The following is a 22607-nucleotide window of genomic DNA, read 5'->3' on the forward strand; positions in this document are numbered from 1 at the left end:
CTGCAGAACTAACACAAAACAGCCACCAGGGTTCAGTACCGGCCAAGAAACGTTTTCCGGTAGTAACATCCAAACCAGCGCGGGTATCTGATAATAGCGTTTACCGCACAGCTATGGTGTCTAAATGTTTTATCTCACAAATATGTTTGTTGCAGTCAATTACCAACGCCTTTGTCTAAGAAAATGCCAACTACTATAAGTAACTTTCATAAAACAGACTAAAACGTAAGTACCACCTGTGGTGGTCGAAACGAGACGAGTCATGACATTTAACTGCTCTATTTAGGTGATAAAACCTCACTGCCGTGTGAAGCATTTTGCAAACAAATATAATTTCCCGGAAACAACATGAATATGTAGATCTGGGCTGAGAGGAGGTGGAGTCGGTTCTCACTTCGCCTGGCGCGGAATTAAGCCCTTCCGGACACAGCGCGACTCGAGCGAGCGCATCCGCGGCCGGCTGAAAGCCGCACGGACTCTTGTGTCTGTCTGTCCACTGTTCATATGAATTTACACTGTCCCGCCTGATCCACCTCTACTGCCAGCGTGTTAGAGATTCATAAAGGTAGGAATAAATTACTCTTTTTACGCATTTTTGCTTACTTACAACAAAACAGTTAGTTTTGTTAACAAGAAGTTGATGTGAAATAAGTATTTTTAAGTGCAAATGTCAGTGGCAGGTTCCCATAAGAGGGTGTATGAAAAATGTACTTGTTTGACCTAAAGTTAATCTCAAATGTGGGTGTTAACGGGCGTACATGCTTTATTTAGTAATGCGTTTAGGTTTTGAGTTGTTTAATTGGTGTGTGTGTTTATGTATATGAACGTTATGAAGGTATGTACATGTATATGTATGTATTGGTTGATTGCACCAGAGATTTAACTAAATAATTTTAAGAGTGCATTGAGTAGTTCAGTTGGTTCAGATAGTGGAAGCTGTTAGTTCCCCTAGGGAGTCTGCTGACTCCTCTACAAAAGTGAGAGACAAACAAGGTCGAGACACATCGTGAGGGGTGAAAGAGAACTGAGTTGATCTGAAAGCTCTAAATGAGTTGGATGAGCAAATGATTGGACAGCAGGTGCATTGAAGAGTCTTTGCAGTGCATTTCTTTACTCAGCTTTTGCTGTTTGCATTAAACAACAAATTTGTGTCTGGTAATGTTGTGTGAATGAACTCAAGATGGAGAGCAAGATAATGAGAACACAAAAGTGAGAAGTTTGCTGCTGTGGTTTCAGAGCTTCAGTGTCTGTCGTTATATCTACATGTATGTGCTGCTCATCTATAAATATTGGTTGCTTTTCAGCCTATTTATCTTGTATTGGTCTTTTTTCGTGATGAGTTTGTTATACCGTTGTCATTTTGATTCTATGGTTTGATTGTTACTCTTACCCTCAGTTACACAAACAAGGCTTAAGCCTAAGCCTAGACTAAAATGTAAGTCTCAGATGTTTCAACTGAAAGAAACTTTGTTTTGTCTTAAGATGCACACCTGTAATGTTTTTCCTAAGGCGCATTTATAAAAACGACTTAATTGTCCTAATTGACCTATGGCCTGATCCTGACTAAGTCTAAGCCCTTTCTGTGAAACCAGGCCTTAGTAAACGTTGAAGACTATATCAAGCACCTTCCTCTCTAGTCTATTGACAGTCTAAAAACAAATGGCAAATGAAAGACTGGACTGATGATGAGAATCACGAGCGCTCTTGCTGTTGTACTCTTTTCATAACCAGTCATTTCAAAATTATTATGTGGTTTGATTGATCAAATTAAATAGCAGTGAGTTTGTCCTAGAGCGAAAAACAGAATGGAATGTCTCTAGGACTAGATTAGGCCATAGGCTTCATAACTTCCTGTTCTGTACAAGGTCACTTCCTGGCTACTCTCCCCTGGCGCTATAGGAGGAAGTGGGTGCGGCTGTCCGGTAAAATTGTCCAAAATGCGACATGGTAAAACTGACCAAGTCTCTGATACACATTTTAGCTCTTTTGCGCATAGCTCAGCACTGTTGCGGCACCTGTCGTTTTCATGCAGGATGGTTGTTAGTATAAGTTTGCTAAAGTAAGTACATTGTATGCTAAGGTTTCTTGACGGGCTGACATTAATTCAGTTAAATCAGTTGAATTTCCCGAACTTCCTTTCAGTAGAAAAATGTAAGACCACAATTGGTTTCATTAGAAAGAACTGATTGAGATGTCAGATTAAAAAGAAGTACAAATATTTAGTTTTTCAAACGCATCAGGTCTAAAATACTGGCTGTTCGTGAAAGGCCTGTTCATGGAATCTCACTCTGGAGGAAATTGACATCATGTGGAAAAAGGAAGTAGCTGTGTTTGTGACACCTGACTTACTGTTCCCAGGACACACTTTGCTATTGTCTTCCCTCTCTCGCCCTCTTTACCACTTCATATCTGTGTTTCCCTCTAATTTTGGTCTTGTATGTGTGTGTCTACTGTATAGGTTTGTCTGGAGCCTCAACTTTGTCTGCTTGCATGCACTGTATGTCTGTTGTTTATTTGTTTAGGGAGTGTTTCCATTAAAGTTTTTGTGAATATGTGTGTGTGTTTGTGTGTGTTTGTGTGTGTTTGTGTGTGTTTGTGTGTGTTTGTGTGTGTTTGTGTGTGTGTAAGAGAGAGAGAGGGGATTGCAGTGTGACAACTTGTTTCCCGGTGTCCTATCATTCCAGTTCCACTCACACAAGACTTCCTGTTTGAGGGGGAGGAAACTTCCTCTGCCTAAGAGTGGGAGAAGTGGGGAAAAGGGAAAGCGAAGAATGAAGGAGCTGCAAGAAAAAAAATAAAGACAATAAAATAAGGATGGTAAACCTAAAGCGTTTTGAGTGGGACAACCTGTAGTGTTGTCCTTGGCCCTGTCATCATGTAAGATAGTGGGCCCGAAAAAGAGGGTGCGCGACAATTAAGATGTTGTCTTGGGCCCATGAATGTGTATGTGAATATGTATACGCTATTTATTTTATACATATTTGATATGCATTTTGCCACAGTTTTTGTATTACGTGTTTTGGTTGCTTGTATAAATTGTCTTGAAAGTTAATCTAGTATTAGTTTCTGTTTTTGCTTAGAGGCACTGACAAAAATGCGGACTCAAAAAAGCGGAAACAGAATCAAAAGGCGAAGATGTACACAATGCTGTATATGCTGTCTATATAAGAATAGTTGATAATAAAACCTTTGATATGTTGTCTAAAACATCAAGTACATAATTTTAATGCTACAGGTTAATTCAGACATGTTTATAATGTATAGTATGAAAACTGGACATTCATTTTGAACGTTTACATTGTGTAGTGATTAACTTTAAGGGTGTGTTTAACGGCAAAGATAATCTAAATATAAAAATATAGGAAATGAGCGTGTTAAGTTGAGCATCCTATATCGACTGATATGAATAAATGATACTTTGTATTATCCGCTACAATTTTGAAGTATTTTTACTATTTAAAATAACCGTTTTCTATTTGAATATCTTTTTAAAATGTAATTTATTCCTGTGATCAAATCTACATTTTCAGCATCGTTACTCCAGTCTTTAGTGTCGCATGATCCTTCAGAAATCATTCTAATACGCTGATTATTATTATAATCATTATAATTATATTATTATTATTATTATTATCATCATCATCAATAGTTAAAACAGCTGAGTGCTTTTTTTCTGTATTCTTTGAATAGTAAGATCCAAAGATCAGCATTTATCTGAAAAAAAAAGCTTTTGTAACATTATATACTATACCATTCAAAAGCTTGGAGTATTTTTATTTATTTAATTATTTTTGTAAAGAATTTTTTTATTTAGCAAGGATGCTTTAAACTGATTTTTGATGTTTTTTTTGAGCAGCAAATCAGAATATTACAATGATTTCTGAAGGATTGTGTGACTGGAGTAATAATGCAAAAAATTCAGCTTTGAAATCACAGGAATAAATGACATTTTTAAATATTTTCAAATAGAAAAGTTATTTTAAAGAGTAAAAATTATTTCAAAATGTTACTGTTTTTGCTGTATTTTAGATCAAATAAACACAGGCTTGATAAGCAGAAGAGACTTCTTTAAAAAGCATAAATAACTTTTGACTGGTAGTGTATATTATGCATTGGTCACGCTGTAACCCATACACTTTCAGCATCTTTGTTTGACCTTTTTGTTTTTCTTTGATAAAAATTAATTGAGAAAGAGAGTTATCTTATTCACTGAAAACTTCTCAGAAAAGGTGTGTCCAAGTGTTTGTGACTAAATTATCAACCAGTATGTTGCAAGGTGTCAGTGTGAGAGGGTGTAACTAAATTTCAACATTTACAGTAGCCTTCATAACTGTTAAACATCTTTGTCCAGCAGCAGCTTCTCACCATCTTTCCTTTACTTTCCTATTCTGGTATAATCGTAGTAAGCTATCGCCCTATAGGTGAAGCATCTCGCTAAATCTAGAATTCAGAAAGGTGATGCAACACTCATTACACAACCTGAACTTAAGCTTATGAAGTTTGCTTTAGTTGTGATCTGATTATGGGCTTTGTTCTAGTGACAGACTAGATGGTCTTCTGCATTTGCTGTTGGTAAGCCCTCAAACCCTCAAATGCAACTTCCTCTTATCGACAGCTGTGATGCTATGGTTGGTGAGAATGTGAGAGGACTCATTTTGACAGTTTGACACATATTGAGCTTGTGAGTTTGCAGCCCTGGGTTCTTTTGCATTATTTAAGTTCTTATAACCTTCTAGAACATCTTAGAGACTTATTGTTTGATCAGTCATCTTCCATTCTGTGTGTAGTTTATTCTGTAGTTATATCTTTTTTCATCCACGTACCTAAAATAACTTTTGATGATTATGGGCTTTGGGCTGTACTGTGTGTTTAAAAGACTTTCAAAAGTTTTTAAATGCCTTCGTTTTCAACTGTAGCATTGCGTTTTTGTTGTTGGATTAGACTTTGTCGCTGCTTTATATATTTTTTTTTAGTTGTGTGACTGATGGTGTTGGCGCATGTTACGTGTCAAACCTCTTTTAGAAAAAAAAATGTGGTGTCTATGTTCGCAGGTCTAGAATATATTTAAACACCGAAAGTAGAGCCATCTCTGCGCTTCTGTTAAAATGGCTTCCATTGAAAAGAGTGAATTTTACAGCAAGCCTTAGAGATGTACTATTTGGCTTCCTCTTTTTTTAAATCACAATTTCTTTCTCTGAAACACCACTGATATTGAACAGAGTAATTTGGGACTTTTGCTAAAGTTCTTCTTAGACATTTCTCCTGAGGAAGAGACCCCCAACGTCTCTGATAATATTTAGAAGAGAGCTCAGAAGATACCAAACTTTGCAATGAAGGCCAGCTTCACACTAGAGCTTTTGGTGCGTACCCATGCTCAATTTGCTAAAAAAGTGAATGTCAAACCTAGGTAGATTTATGTGACCTATAGTGCCGATTCCAACTGGAATGAAACCAATCTGACTTGTGGAAGTGAACTACTGACCTATTGATGGCATGTCATTTGCATCTTTTCATGCTCTGTGTCACACATATTATTGTATATCATTTTATTTCTTATAGCTGCTTGTCTCAGCCTTTGGAGAGTATATCGCATTCTTTGGATCTGTAATTACGCACCTGCGGCAGATAAGTGCAAGTGCTATTTTTTTTGTGGTGTGGTGGTAAAGAAAAAAAAGCTTCAGTAAGATAATGGGTTCTCTTAAACCTTTGCCTAGCTACTGTGGTAAATAGCTACCACTAATGCTCACAGTGGTGTGAGGTAAAATTGTACCTTTAGGGGTACAACAGCTTGTTCCTGAGGCAGTACTTTAAAGAAACAACTCTATACTTTATCTACCTCTAAAATAGGTATATTAGTACCTTCTTCTTTGCAGCTTTTCAGGGTACGGGTACATTACTCACCCTCATGTCATTCCAAACCTGTAAGACCTTTGTTCATCTTCCGAGCACATCGAAGATACTTTTGATGAAGTCTAAGAGCTTTCTGACCCTGCGTAGACAGCGACGCAACTATACTTCACGATGCCATAGAAGAACCTTTTTTGTTTAAATAGTTCTATAAAGAACCTTTAACATCTGAAGAATGACTGAATGGTTCGTGGAACCAAAATAGTTCTTCTATGGCATCGCTGTGAAGAACCTTTTAAAGCACCTTTATTTTTAAGAGTGTTCCATGTTCAAGGCCCAGAAAGGTAGGAAGGACATTGTTAAAATAGTCCATGTGACATCAGTGGTTCAAACAGTCTTCAACCCCATGAATGTGCATCGAAGACTGACAGGGAAGAGAATAAATTATTGCATAAAGTGGTTATTTTTGTTTTCTTTGTGCACAAAAAGTATCTTTGTAGCTTCATAACATTACGGTTGAACTACGGTTGACACTGATGTCTATTTTATCATATTTTTTTAAACTAACATGTCAATTGACCCTTCGCTTAGTTGCTATGTCCGAAACCACACATCATGTTCTCATGCAGTGAAAAATACATCACGGGGGAAAGAGGAAGCTAACAACATGCCGAAAGACAAGACAGAGCAGGTTACTTCTGGTATAAAACAAGGTCTCGGCTTTTAAAATGTCATTTTTTTTTAAGAAATTCAAATAGTAAATACCGTGTTGTGACCGATCAATGACACACAAAATGATTGTCTTTTCTTCTTTAAAGCACAAAAAAAAAACCATGAATGAACATCAGAACATATTTTATTTTAACCGTGGAAATACAATTTTTCAAATTTAAGTCCACTGAAGTTAATCATCTCTCCTGTCTGATTTGTTTGTCAGACAAAATGATGGATTCAACGTTATGATTGGTCAGATCGCCTGTCAGTCAAGCTGTTTGTAAACGGTCAATTGCATTGCTGTCTATGCAGGGTCAGAAATCTCTCGGATTTTATTAAAAATATCTTCATTTGTGCTTCGAAGATGAACGAAGGGCTTATGGGTTTGGAACGACATGAGGATGAGTAATTAATGACAAAATTTGAATTTCTGTGTGAGCTATTCCTTTAAGTCTTTTGACAGAGACAACTTTGAGCAGTTTAGCTCTTAGTCCTTTTGCCATACTAAAAAGACCGTACAAAGTCTTTAAAAAAAGGGGGGGACAAAAGATGGAAGTGATCACCTTAAAGTGCATCGCTATAGCAAAAAGTGCTTTAAAAAGCTTGACCTGATGGCAAATAGACACGTTTAGTGTGTTATGATTTTTTTCTCCAAAACTTTGCTTGTTTCTCTCCCCCAGCCTGCTCTCCCTGTATTTCCAGTTTTTTCTAAAGAAAACTAAACAGGAGCTGGTTTTCATTTCTTACACATATACTTGTTTGGTTTTATTCACTTGTGTCAATAACTATGCTCTTTCATGTTCGGCTGTTTAATGAGCCCATTGTTTGTTCAGTCCTTTCCAACAAGCATTGAATTTAAAAAGTGATCAGGACTTTTTCTATGAGTGCAGATTGAATTACAAATGATTGTCTGAACAGAAAGTAAGATATCAGCATAAGCTGTTGTTTTTACTTGATGTGTTCTGTATCATGACTTATAATTTATTCATTGTAATTCTGCATATAGATAGGCTGAAGATATGATTAGGACAACAGGCTTATGGAATCATGGGAAATTCTTGAAGAGACACGATAAACATGGAAACAATAACCATGGGTGGTGAACAGTCCTGTATTGTTTTCTCCAGCAAAAATGATACACACCTACTGAAAAGAAAAGCCTGTGATAATTGTTGAAGTGTGTGTGTGTGTGCATTGTGATATCTTCTGAAGGGATGTTTATGTGTATCTTAGAGTAAGTTGGAATATTTTTACGAGGCAGAGAGAAAAGCATAGATTGGACAGATTGTCCGAGGGGTGGAGCAGTATGTTTTGTTAATGTGTTGCCCCTTTGCAGCTGGACCCTCTCCCCTCTCAGCAGGAAATGAGTGGGAGGCTTTAGTGGGCCGGACAGGAAACGCTCGCAAAACTGGCATCCTGTTGATCCACTGATGGTCAGTTAGATAGAAATACAGGACATAGCTTTATACAGTGAAAGAGTGGACATTGCACACAAATGTACATTTTCAAGGGGAATTTTAACAGAGAACTTCCCTTTCTCTAGACAGGAAAGTAAGAGGAAGTAACGCGAAAAAGTGTTAAGTTACAAAATATGAAGTAATTTCACTTTCTTAAGTTCTGTTACTTATAAAAATGCATTGTGTCTTTGTTTTTCTTCCTCTCTCCATCTTTCTCTTTGTACCCAGGAAGATGGTGTATATGGAAAGCTGATGTGAGGATCTGGTGAGAGCCGAATCCCAGTGACTTAAACTCCCACAGTTCATTCACTACACATACACACTGACCACTGAGAGAAATGTAGTAGAAAAACTTTTCAATATGTCATGACAAACCATAAACATCATCATCATACAGAGACCCCCCAAAATCATTTTAAACACTTAAGCTAGGGCTTCACGATTGAAAATAAAACTAAAATCGCGATGTGACTTAGTGTGGTTATCAAATCGCAAATTAAGTAAATACGTGTGCTGTGTGGTTCACAGTGACACTGTGTTGTTTTGCACGCAAACTCATGATCCAGTGTTTCTTTAGTGTCTCAGAGGTTTGCTTTGCAGTAAATGTTGATCCACACAAATTTGGTAATACAGCATGCACCAAACATCTTCCTAAACTCATTTTGAGAAGTGCTTATGAACCAGCTATTGTCAACAAAAGAGAAGCTTTAAGGATCTTACTATGATTTTCCACAAACATAAAAGCTTGATGTTTTGAAAAAATGTGTGAAAGCAAAGAAATTAAAACAGCCATAAATATTAGTATTTCAATGTTGCAGTTATTAAAGAAATTACTAATATTGTTATTATTATTATTATTATTAAATATTAGTTTTTTATTTTACAGTGAAATATTTGTATTATAATAGTAGTTTAATGCTTATTTAACTCACAGTTGAAGTCAAAAGTTCACATACACCTTGCAGAATCTGTAAAATGTTAATTAATTTACCAAAAGATAAGAGGGACCATACAAAATGCATGTTATTATTTAGTACTGACCTCAGTAAGATACTTCACATAAAATATAGTCCACATAGTGCAAAAGTTTTCATCCCCTTCATTCTTAATACTGTGTTGTTGCCTGAATGATCCATAGCTGTTTTTTGTTGTTGTTTAGTTATAGTTGTTCATGAGTCCCTTGTTTGTCCTGAACAGTTAAACTCTCCAGTGTTCTTTAGAAAAAATCCCTTCAGGTCCCACAAATTCTTTGCTTTTTCAGCATTTGTGTGTATTTGAACCCTTTCCAGCAGTGTCTGTATGATTTTGAGATCCATCTTTTCACACTGAGGACAACTGAGGGACTCATATGCAAATATTACAGAAGGTTCAAACACTCACTGATGCTCCAGAAGGAAAAACAATGCATTCAGAGCAAAAAAGTTTTTTGAATTTTGAAGATCAGGGTAAATTGAACTTATTTCAGTACCAAATGAAAGTACTAAATAAAAAATATGATATTTGGACAAAATAAGAAAAATGTACGCATTGTCATTCTGTTCAAAAGTTTTCACCCCTGGTTCTTAATGCATTGTTTTTCCTTCTGAAGCATCAGTGAGTGTTTGAACCTTCTGTAATAGTTGCATATGAGTCCCTCAGTTGTCCTCAGTGTGACAAGATGGATCTCAAAATCATACAGTCGTTGTTGGAAAGGGTTAAAATATACAGAAATGTTGAAAACTAAAGAATTTTTGGGACCTGAAGGATTTTTCTGAAGAACAGCAGGCAGTTTAACTGTTCAGAAAAAACAAGGGGCTCATGAACAACCATCCCTAAACAAAACAAAAAAAACACAGGTGTGGATCATTCAGCTAACAACAACGGATTAACAATCAAGTGTATGTAAACTTTTGAACATGGTCATTTTTATAAATTATTTTTTTGTTATGGACTATATGTAAACATCTTTTATGTGAAATATCTTATTCAGTACAAAATAAAAGATGACATGCATTTTGTATGATCCCTTTTATTTTGGTAAAATGTTTTATTATGTAAATGTTGACTTCAACTGTATTTAATACTTGTATTAAATGAAAATACGAAGAATAATTATTTTGTTATTATTATTGATATGTAACCACAAAAGGTTGGGTCAACATTTTTAATCACATTTTTAATCGTAATCAAAAGTTTTTATCAGGAAAACCACAATTAGATTTTTTTCTTTTCCCCAATATGGGCAAGACATACCTTAAAACAATGCATTAAATATCAAGTAACTTACTAAATACGACTGTATCTAATTTATTCCTTGTCTTGTTTCTATGGGAAGAAGCTCTGTTTCCAGGGTGATGAGCTGTGTGCTTTGAAAATATCGAATATTATGGGCTGTGCTTGCTGTAAGCAGAGGAAGGCCAGTAAAACTGTGTCGAATCCCAACTCATGTGACAATGGGACCCAGTCATCAGAACCCTCCCGTTACATCGCCGATCCCACTTTTAATTCTGGGCTGATACCGAACTTTAATGATTTTTCAAATTCTGGTCCCTCATCCATTCCCACCCCATCCCGCCCAGCCAACATCACAGGTCTGTAATAGTGTGTGTTGAGGTGTGATTTTCGGTGTGGTTTATTATGTTGGAGTGAATGAAAGTGTTACTTCCTTAAAACCAAGTACGTTTGCGTGTTTGTTCAGGTGGCGTAACGCTCTTTATAGCCCTTTATGACTATGATGCCCGTACGGAGGATGACCTGAGCTTCCAGAAAGGAGAGAAGTTCCATATTATCAACAATACGTGAGTTGAAAGCGGGACAGTTAGAATAAGATTCACACAGTCTTCACATATAAACCACAAATACCAGACATATCTTCCTTTTTTGCTTTGCTTCTCTCTTTTGTTCCCCTTGTCCCCTTGTCTCATTTCCTTTATCCTCATCTGTTTGTACCACTTTTTGATATTACTTTCTCTGAACCTTCGCAGCGAGGGCGACTGGTGGGAGGCTCGTTCTTTGGACACAGGGAATTCCGGGTACATTCCTAGTAACTATGTGGCCCCTGTGGACTCAATACAAGCTGAGGAGTGAGTTACACGTGAACATGCCATTTCAGGAATTTACAGTGACATCATATGCAAGCTTTACAGTACTTTATTGGTGTTTGTTCATGCAGGTGGTATTTTGGGAAGATGGGCCGGAAGGATGCGGAACGACAGTTGTTAGCGCAGAACAATCCTAGAGGAACATTCTTAATACGTGAGAGCGAGACAACAAAAGGTAAAATTTTAATTTTATCAATTATTTTAAACTTAATTCATCAGTATGTACATTCAAACGTTTGGGAACAGCAAGATTTTGGTTTTTTTTTAAAGAAGTTTATTATGCTCGTCAAGGGTGCATTTATTGGATTCAAAATATACCAAAAACAGTAATATTGTGAAATAATATTGCAATTTAAAATAGTGGTTTTCTATTTAAATATACTTTAAAACAGAATTTATTCCTGTGGTGCAACTCTGAATTTTCTAGCATCATTTCTCCAGTCTTCAGTGTCACACAATCCTTCAGAAATCATTGTAATATGCTGATTTATTATCAATGTTGGAAACAGTTGTCCTGCTTAATATTTTTTTTGCAACCTGTGATACCTTTTCCAGGATTTATTAATGAATAAAACGTTAAACAGCTTTTATTTAAAATAGAAATCTTTTCTAACAACACTACTGTTCAAAAGTTTGGGATCTGTACATTTCTTTATTTTTTAAGAAATTAATACTTTTATTCAGCAAGTGTGTGTTCAGTTAATAAAAAGTGACAGAAAAGACTGATTATATTGTTAGAAAAGATTTCCATTTTGACTAAATGCTGTACTTTTTAACTTTTTATTCATCAAAGAATCCTGAAAAAAGTATCACAGGTTCCAAAAAAAATATTAAGCAGCACTGATAATAAATTAGCATATTAGAATGATTTCTGAAGAATCGTGTGACACTGAAGACTGGAGTAATTATGCTGAAATTTCAGCTTTGCATCACAGGAATAAATTATATTTTAAACTTATTTTAAATTGCAATATTTTTTTTATAGTATCACCTTTTTTCTGTACTATTTTTGATCCAATAAATGGAAATTTGATTAGCATAAGTGACCTTTAAAAACATTAAAAATCTTACTGATTCCAAACTTTTGAATGGCAGTGTATATATTTTAGGATTGTCAAACGATCAATCGCATACAAAATAAAAGTTTAACGTGTGTGTACTGTGTGTAATTATACACAAATTAATGTATACATTTAGGAGAAATGTTTTTATGTACAAAATAGTTGTATTTATATAAAATATAAATTATATCAAAATTATATTATAAAAAAACACAATTATATTAAAATTAAGTATATTGCATATACTTGTAAATATTTCTTAAATATATACATGCATGTGTTTGTATTTATATATACATATACATATATACATAATAATTACACACAGTACACACATGTATTAGGCAAACCCAGACTTTTTTTTTGTATGTGATTAAACATGATTAAGCGATTTGACAACACTAATATATTTGATTTGCGTTCAGTAGAGACTCTGAAATCATATGTGATAATATGCAGTACTGTGATTAATCTTGTTTTTGTAGCTAACACATTAATTTTTAAGGAAAGAAAAAATATTTATGTAATTATGGTTTCAGTCATTAGTGTTAATGGGGAAATATGTGCATAAATGCTGCCTTTTCGAATGAATGCTTTCATTCATCAAGGATGTAATAAATGAATCAAAAGTAATAGTACAGACTTTTTACATTGTTACAAACAGTGTTTATTTCAAATAAATGTTGTTCTTTTAACGTCATAATTTAATAATATAAGAAATACATTTAATACTTTAAACATATTTTCACTTCTTTCAAAAGCAACTTTAAAAAAAAAAACTTGCCAACTTCAACCTTTGAACAGTAAATGAAAGTGTCAACAGTGTTTTAAAATGAACAGTGTTAAATATATTTAATTAATCCCTTGAATTAATTTTATAGCCTACAATTTGTGCATAGGAAACCTGGAAAAATCTAATAAGATCCAGCAAAATAGCGGTGATTAATATTGTCAAATGTGACCCTGGATCACAAAACCAGTCATAAGGGTCATTTTTTTCAAAATTGAGATTTATACATCATATGAAAGCTGAATAAATAAGCTTTTTTTGTAATCAAAATATTGAGAAAATTGCCTTTAAAGTTCTTCAAATAATGTTCTTAACAATGTATATGACTAATCAAAAATTAAGTTTTCATACATTTACAGTAGGAATTTTACAAAATATTTTCATGGAACATGATCTTTACTTAATTTCCTAATGATTTTTGCCATAAAAGAAAAATCAATCAATTTGACCCATACAGTGTGTTTTTGGCTATTGCTACAAATATACCCCAGCGACTTAAGACTGGTTTTGTGGTCCAGGGTCACAGATAATAGAGAAGTTCTGTAATGCAGTTTATGTGAATAGAAGCCCATAACCAGAAGCTGAAACAATGACACAACAATACCTAAATGCCATTGCAGTTGGTTAGTGCAGCTGAAAAGAGATTTAGTAATTTTCCCTTTTTTTTTTTTTCTTTTTTTTTTTTTTCCTTTTTCCTTTTTCCTTTAATAAAAATAGTTTTAAATCCATTGAATTTGTCTATCCTTCCCCTCTACAGGAGCATACTCTTTGTCTATTAGAGACTGGGATGATGCGAAGGGCGATCATGTCAAGCACTATAAAATTAGGAAGCTGGACAATGGCGGTTATTACATCACAACAAGGACACAGTTTGATACCGTCCAGGAGCTGGTGGAGCATTATACAGGTCAGCGCAATACATGTACACCTCCCGCTTAACATACTGTGATTTTAAAACTCATAACAGTACATTGTAAAGGCTTTTTACATAGGTTTTGTGTCTATATTAAAGAATTTCATCAGAAGGAAGCACTGTTTATTGCCGCTTTATGTGGCATGTTGATATTTACTGTGGGAAAAAAAGTTATCAGCAGGTCAGTTTATCTTTGCCCATCTTCATTTCCTCTTTTGTTGCCCAAATGACTTCTCTGCTTCGGCCGAGTGCATAATTTGTATCAGTTCTGTTAGTGATCCTCCTACTAGACCTTTTTAGTCTGGTGCTATCAGCCTTCCTGTTTCACTGTTATTGTTGAATCTGCTCGCTTACACACACCCACATGCACATTTACTCTCATGAACATACACAGGTTCTTCTCAAATAGACCCCTTCAACAGTTAAACTAAAATTGGGCCACCTACCACCCCAAATACGGGGCAAACCATTACCACAGAACTGTTACTTTCAGTTTCAAGTGCTAAACAATTTTTTCTCAGTTTATACTCTACATATTTAAATATGTAGTGCAATAGTGTAAATATGTAATGCCCCACATTTACTAATCTAAATTTTACCAGACTATTGCTTCAAATAAAAAGAATGAACTAGAGTAGCGCTGATCGCTAACATAATTTAAGCCGTACACTAGTATACAGTGATGTACACCGCACCTTTTAAAAGTTTGTGATCAGTAAGAAACACTGAATTGGACAAAAGTGACAGTACATTTTTAAAGACATTTTAAATAAATGCTGTTCTTTTGAACTTTCCATTTATCAAATAATTCTGAAATATGTATGGTGGTTTCAATAAAGATATTAAGCAGCACAGCTGTTTCTTAAACACCGAATCAGAATATTAGAATCATTTCTGAAGGATCATGTGACACTGAAAACTGGTGTAAGGATGCTGAAAATTCAACTTTGCCATCACACGAATAAATTACATTTTAAAATATATTTAAGTAAAAAAACAGGTATTTTAAATTACAATAATATTTCACAATATTACCGTTTCACTGTATTTGTGATGGGGAAAAAAGCAGCTTTGGTTAGCATAAAAGACTTATTTTTAAAATACATTAATAAAATCTTACTAACCCAAATTTTCGATCAGTAGTGTAGTGTGAGACAAAAAAAGCATAATCACAAATTGATTTTAACACTCATTTTGTTGATATGAGCTGATTAATCAGGTTTTTGTGCTATAATAATAATTATTATTATATTTTATAGAATTATAATTCTTACAATAAAATAATAATTTACATTTATCACATCCTTAAGCATAACTCAACACAGCAACACAGTCTGACATGCTACAGCCACTGACTGTCAATGATCTCTGTCGCCCTCTGCTGAGTGAACATGTATCATTCTGGTTTTTCATGCATATGTGTGCTTGTGAATGTTTATTTAATCTGATTTAAGCAGCATTTTGTGTATTTGTAAATGTTTGTTTTATGAAGCCTGCTTTTTGTGTCTTTGCGTTTTTTTTCTTCTTTTCTATCTGTGTCTTCCTTTTCTCCGTACTCTGTTCTTTAGAGCGTGCAGCAGGCCTGTGCTGCCGTTTGATTGGCAGCTGTAGGCGGGGCATGCCTAAGCTGGCTGACCTGTCAGTGAAGACTAAGGATGTTTGGGAGATTCCCAGGGAGTCACTTCAGCTCATTAAGAAACTGGGCAATGGCCAGTTTGGTGAAGTGTGGATGGGTAGGAACCACTAAAAGCATGGGAACATGTTGCAGGAAGGAGGGAACAAACCTCGCACACCTTGCCCACCCTGCCTGTGGTACAGAGCCTTGCAGTTATATAAAATTTCCTAAAGAAAATTCATCCAAAAATTCAAATTATTTTGTCATTTACATGCCTTCATGTCGTAACATGATTGACTTTATTTCTCCTGCAAAACACCAAAGATATTTCAAATAATGTTTTGGTTACCACTGAGTTGTATTGTTTTTTAAATGTACGTCACATAAGCATTAAAAATATGTTTAAAAATGTTTTTACAAAATTAGACATTCTCATAATTTTACAGTAAAATGTTTTGGAAGACTTCAGTTGCAAAAAGAGGTCCAAGGCAAGGCACTGAAGATAAAAAAAAAACGGAGGTCAGGGAAATAACGTAAAGGTTGTGCTGTTTTTGTTCTCTCCCTCTGGTCCTTCTAACATTGCATGCCACCCTTTTTCCCTCCTTTTCCATCCCCCCTCCCTCTTTCTCTCTTTCAACACCCTTAACAGGTAGTAATGACGGTTTATGTTGCTACTTGACTAAAGCCTGTCCAAATTCCACGCCCCAAACGATGGGTTTAGGGCGGGACGCCTGGGAGATTTCCCGTGAAACGCTGCAGCTCAACAGGAAGTTGGGTCAGGGTTGTTTTGGCGACGTCTGGATGGGTGAGAGGGATACGATGATACCCAGTGTCGATGTCCACGTCAGCGTTTGCTAATGCTACAGCCAGTGTTTCCAAAGGACGCTCTGGCCTTCGCCACTTTCGCATGTTTTTTTACGTCTATTTCAATCTAAAATTTGATTAATGCAGTCATAATGACAAGAGAATATGGAAAGGTGTCCTTTTGTGGGCCGTTCACAATGCTGAACATGCTGAACAAGTGCTGTGATTGACCCTGCTTTGCCAAGCATCAGTCTATGGTTGTGAACTGTCAGCTAATCCCTGATATAGTGCTACATCAGCTAAACCTCAATAGCATTTTAGCACTGTGTCGATGTTCATTGTGACATTAAAAATGCAACAGCACATCCACATAAATTAAAAAAAAATAAAAGTTCAGCTCTTTCTCTGGAGCTAAGTCTTTTGTAATCTACAGCAATCCCAGCTTCCTGTTGCTTTGGTGTGTGGCCATATTCCATCTGTTTTTCTTTATCCCCTTCTTTCATCCCTTAAACTTTGCCTTGTTCAAATGGCTCTTTCGACTGTGTCTGACCCCATTTCTGTGTGTAGGAATGTGGAATGGCACAACTAAAGTTGCAGTGAAGACCCTGAAGCCAGGCACTATGTCTCCAGAGGCCTTCCTGGATGAGGCCCAGATTATGAAGAGGCTCCGTCATGATAAACTGGTACAGCTGTATGCTGTAGTGTCTGAGGAGCCCATCTACATCATCACTGAGTTCATGAGTCAAGGTATGGAAATTATGAAAATGTCTGAGTAAATACAAAGCCAATATGTTTAAATGCATTACCATTCGTACGGAGCCCCTAAAGGGACATTTGCAAAAATAAAAAAAGACTTTCACACACAAATTATTCTGTGCATGCAAAAAACTATTGTGGGCTTACAAATAGAGAAACTATTGTGTGCTCACGAGAAACTATTGCATACAAGAAACTGTTGCGTGTGCGAGAAACTATTGTGTGCTCACAAGAAACTATTGCGTTGTGTGCACTAGAAACTATTGTGTCGAGCACACTAGAAACTGTTGTGTGCGCACAAGAAGCAATTGCATGCTCACGAGAAACTACAGCGTCATGCTCATGAGAAACTATTGTGTGCGCACAAGAAGCTATTGCGTCATGCTCACGAGAAGCTATTGAGTGCGCACGAGAAGCTATTGCGTCATGCTCACAACAAACTATTGTGTGCGCACGAGAAACTATTGCTATTATTTTTATTTTTGCAAATGTCTCTTTATTGCCTCTGTACATTTAAATGTTTGTAGTTGGTGACATTTTTTTATGTTTTTGAAATAAGTCTCTTATACTCACCAAGGATGCATTTGCTGAATTTAAAAATACAGTAAAAACGATATATTTTGTGAAATATTGTTACAATTTAAAAAGAACTATTGTCTATTTGAATACATTTAAAAATGTAATGTATGCCTGTGATGGCAAAGCTGAATGTTCAGCAGATATTACTGCAGTCCTCAGCATCACATGATTTTTCAAAAATCAGTCTAATATGCTGATTTGCTCAAAAAACATTTCTTATTATTGTTAATGTTGAAAGCAGTTTTGGATGCTTATTTTTGTAGAAACCATGATCATTTTTTTCAGGTTTCTTTGATTTAATAGATGGTTCAAAAAGAACAGCATTTATTTAAATTAATATATAAGTATAAATGTCTTTTCTGCCATGTTTGATCAATTTAATGCTTCCTTGATGAATAAAAGTATTAAATAATTTAAAAAACTTGCTGACTGATTTTTGAACGATAATCTATGTTTCTGTATTATATACATATTTTAAAAATATTATAAATAAATGTACATATACATTTTGTCTTGTTTTTTCTGCGATTTAGGAAGCTTGTTGGACTTTTTGAAAGATGGAGATGGCAGAAATCTAAAATTGCCTCAACTTGTGGATATGGCAGCCCAGGTAAAGCTTCTTAGTCAACAAATATCTAGCAAACCATTATTATCCATTATTGAGACAAGGTTGGAACCAAGAATTTAGAATAATTCCTGAACAAATGAATCTTATGAGCTGGTGTTCTGTCTAGTAAAGCAAAAAATACAATGTGACCATTAAGCTGATTCATACGAGTCATGCGAGATGTGGATGTTTTTTTTTTGGTTTTTTTTTCGAAAGTCATAGAAAAAATAACCATAGAAAAAATAAGATGCCTCAAATAAATGTGCCAAGACGCATCTTGAGAGCATGTCTTTATTAAAACTAATGTCAATCTCCCTTCTTAAGTAAAGTGATGAAAGTGCTTTTATTTCTTCTAGATTGCTGCAGGCATGGCCTATATTGAACGGATGAACTACATCCACAGAGACCTGCGAGCTGCCAATATCCTGGTTGGAGACGGTCTGGTCTGTAAGATTGCAGACTTTGGGCTGGCTAGACTCATCGAGGACAATGAGTACACAGCTAGACAAGGTCATTCACAATCTATGACCCATCTTAATCTACTCAGCAAATTTCTCCTTTCCTCCTTTATTTGATACTATCAAATATTATTTATCTCTTCCTTGGCCTCTACTCAATTTCATTCCAGCTCATTTTGTTCTAATATTCATTTTACTGCACTACAATTTTCATCTTTCATTACTCTATTTTGTGCCACTGTATCTCAGTACTTCGGTTCAGCGCTTTCTATTTGATCTGCAATTTTCATAAATCATTATTAAATGTCCTCAACTGATTGCCTTGATTCACATATTATAGGAGCAAAGTTCCCGATAAAGTGGACCGCCCCGGAGGCTGCTCTTTATGGTAAATTTACCATCAAATCAGATGTGTGGTCTTTTGGTATCCTATTGACTGAGCTCATCACCAAGGGCAGAGTGCCTTACCCAGGTGTGTGTTTGTTAAACTACTATGGCTACACTTTTATACACACTGTCTGTTTGCTTCTTTTTTCTTTTTGTATTTTAATATTTAACTTCAAAACTAGTGTTTTCGTTTTTAATAATAATTAATTTAACTAATTTATTTAAAAATGAATGAAACAAATGTTAAACTGTTTGATGTCCTACATTTTGTTGACTAAATAAAAATCAAAAACCATATAAAATCAATAAAAAATAAATTTTTGATATTTATTTCGACCTTTAGTGATTGACAGTCAACACTTTCTGAAGTTTAAGCACGTCATTTGTTTGAAAGCTCTTTCATTTGTTGAATAATAGAAAAAAAAGTTTATTTCATGATTTTTTTGTTTTTTATCCTAGTCATGGAAAGACTCACCTGTTGCTGCACAAATATGTTTATTTTTCTGTTTGTATGGATTTGTCTAGGGATGAACAACAGAGAGGTTCTGGAGCAGGTGGAGCGTGGATATCGAATGCCGTGTCCGCAGGGCTGCCCGGCGTCTCTGCATGAGTTGATGCTGCAGTGCTGGCGGAAGGATCCTGACGAGAGGCACACCTTTGAGTACCTGCAGAGCTTCCTGGAGGACTACTTTACTGCTACTGAACCCCAGTACCAGCCTGGAGAAAACCTGTGATAGACGCATATACACTTAAGTGCATTAGTTTAATATATCCTTCAGGAAAGATGCAATTGCCTTTTACTTTCTATCACAATACCTCCATAAACTGATTTTGATCCAAAAGAACATGCATTAGTGCAGTTTCTCATATTCTGTGCTTTATTTCGAGAGCTTCAAACTGAAAAAAACTTTCCAAGATACTGCTCTCAAACAGCAAGATCGGGTCACTGTCTTAAGGCTGAAGTAACAGAATGTTGGTTCATTAACTTAAACTTCAACAGCACATTAATACACATTAAAGGGATAGTTCACTCAAAAATGAAAATTCTGTCATTGATTACTCGCCTTCATGTCATTTCAAACCTGTAAGACCTTCGTTCATCTACAAAACACAACTTAAGATATTTTTGATGAAGACGAGAGCTTTCTGACCCTGCGTAGACATCAATGCGATACATTCAAGACCTAGAAAGGTAGTAAGGACATTGTTAAAATAACAGATCTGTTATCGAGAGACTTTTTTCCCCCCAAGGTATCACGATATGGTGCTTTCGATAATGGTGGAGGACGGTGATGTGAAAGAGAAGAATTGGTGAATGAAGTCGTTATTTTTGTTTTATTTGCGCACAAAAATATTCTCGTAGCTTCATAAAATGACGGTTGAACCACTCTGGGGTTATGTTCACACTGTCAGTTTTTGGGATTGATAACCACATTTACTTACAGGTGTGAATCGAAATGTCACATTCACACAACAGCTTAGAGAAGCGTCTCGAATGCTGTCTGTGTGAACGTGCAACGAGAGTCAGCCCGTATTTATTACTAGTAACCATAGCAACAGTGACCAAAGTAATATCAAAGATGGTGACCTCAATAAGTTTTATCACTTTCTGACACGACAAGAGTCCATTTGAGCCACGAGTTAATTCATCAAACCTTCATTACCCGACAGCAGCTTTTATATTTGGATGAAGAGCTGAGCACTTGAGCCGCGCACAGAACAAAACTGACGGTAACGGTTTCGGTGGAGACTGGATATAAAACTTTAAGATGACACGCAGCTAATGTCTCCGTCACTGTAAGTTACCGAAACCACACACGAAAGCACACAATACACGGAAGAGGCGCGTTTGTGTGGCAGAGTGGCTCTGTCTCACACTAAATGACGTGATGGACAAGTTGTCTTACCCTGTTCCGTTCACACAGCACGTGTGTTTCGAGAATGCGGTTGTGAGTCATGAAGATTTACGGGTGTGAGTTTGGTTATAGAATGTGGTTGTCACATCCGTAAATAACCGTACTGTGTGTGAACGTAACCGTATTAATGACTCACATACAGGACTGACAACCGTATTCTGCTGCTGTGTGAACGTGGTCGGGGTCTGGGAACATTTCAGTTACATTGCTGTCTATGGAGGGTCAGAAAGCTCTTTATTTATTTAAAAAAATAAATAAATAAATAAATTTAATTTGTGTTCTGAAGATGAACGGAGGCCTTACGGGTATGGAACGACATGAGGATGAGTAATTAATGACAAAATGTAATTTTTGGGTGAACTAACCCTTTTCATCTCTCTGTTAAGCAATAACAATTAGTTACCTATTCAATCATATTACTATATCTTACCACCACTGTATTTGAATGTTCTGTCTCTTGTAGACTATTCAAGTCATTTCTAATGGGTTCCTAGTGGAGTTGTTATAGCTCTGATATACAGGTGGAACAGAAAATCTCTACTAGACATTCAACAGACCTGGATAACTGAGATTTTCTATCTAATCAGTGGTGTTTTGTGATTCATGTAATATACAGGTCTAAAGTCAAACTCAAGCTCGAGAACAAGGCCACACGAATTAATTACATGCGATTCAGTTTCTGAATGTGCATTTTTGAATGTAACAGTTTATTCTTTCTGTTTTTGCCTGGCAAAAATAACTAATTGGATGCAAAGGTCTTGATATTCCAAAGCCAAAGATGAAATCTTGAAATATTAGTGTATGCATCTCAAGGCAGAGCTAATCAGGATGTGCCTTGAAATGTCTTCATAGTCTCATGTTTGTTTCTCTAGGCCATGTTCACTTAGCTAGTTATGTTATTGCTTTATAATAATCCTTTTTGTTTAACTTTGAAGCTAACAATCTTATATTATCTCACTAGAGACCACTTCTGTTGTATAACTGGGCTTTATTGTGGCTTTAAAGACACGGTATTGACATTCAGAAAAGACTTCATTCAGAGCTGTCTTTTAAAATGAGAAGGAAAAACTACTGCTTTTTTATTATTTTGTTTTCTGCATTTTACACTGTATTTTACATCATATCTCAAATCTTTGATAATTTAAGTGAATATCAAACCTGTGTCTGTGTTCAGGATTGGTGATATTCTACAGGGACAGACTGTAACCCTGAACTGAAGAATGTGTATTACAGTTATGTAATGTTTGTGCCATTTTATTATACTGAGCTTACTGAACCATTGCGTCTAACATGTTTCTTTTACTCTGCATGCACATCATACACTCTCACCTTTACTTATATAACACCTTATATAGTCTTTATACAATATAGATTGTTTCAAAGCAGGAACAGGCAAATCCTTGAATAAAATGAATCTCTCAAATAAACACCAGTGTGCTTCAAAGACAGACAAACGTTCGATTGCTTGTGGCTGAATTCATTTGCTCTCCACAAGATGGCAGAAGAACCGTGATGTGGAGCCTGGGAGATGTGCGGGGTTTTTAGTATGCTGTATTGGTTTATTAATTATCCTGCTGGGGTTTGTAGTCATGATGGTACATTCCGTACCTGCACTGAGCTGGC

At 35.7% G+C, this 22607-nt stretch overlaps 1 protein-coding gene across 6 annotated transcripts; it reads left to right on the forward strand.

Moving 5' to 3' along the window:
- The first annotated feature begins 404 nt into the window (after window positions 1-404).
- Window positions 405-22260, forward strand: yrk (Yes-related kinase). 6 transcript variants are annotated; one of them, XM_051136394.1, is made up of 14 exons: window positions 405-565; window positions 8247-8283; window positions 10333-10588; window positions 10696-10795; window positions 10982-11080; window positions 11170-11273; window positions 13707-13856; window positions 15431-15595; window positions 16127-16282; window positions 16849-17028; window positions 18150-18226; window positions 18580-18733; window positions 19022-19153; window positions 19594-22260. In XM_051136394.1, the coding sequence occupies exons 3-14, from the start codon at window positions 10384-10386 to the stop codon at window positions 19800-19802; spliced, it is 1731 nt and encodes a 576-aa protein (XP_050992351.1). In that variant the 5' UTR covers window positions 405-565; window positions 8247-8283; window positions 10333-10383; the 3' UTR covers window positions 19803-22260. The 6 variants fall into 6 exon arrangements, with proteins under 6 accessions (XP_050992351.1, XP_050992345.1, XP_050992350.1 ...); XM_051136388.1 differs by lacking the exon at window positions 16127-16282; XM_051136393.1 differs by lacking the exon at window positions 15431-15595.
- The last annotated feature ends 347 nt before the right edge of the window (window positions 22261-22607 follow it).

This window comes from Labeo rohita, chromosome 19, assembly GCF_022985175.1.
Source record: "Labeo rohita strain BAU-BD-2019 chromosome 19, IGBB_LRoh.1.0, whole genome shotgun sequence".
NCBI lineage: Eukaryota > Metazoa > Chordata > Actinopteri > Cypriniformes > Cyprinidae > Labeo > Labeo rohita.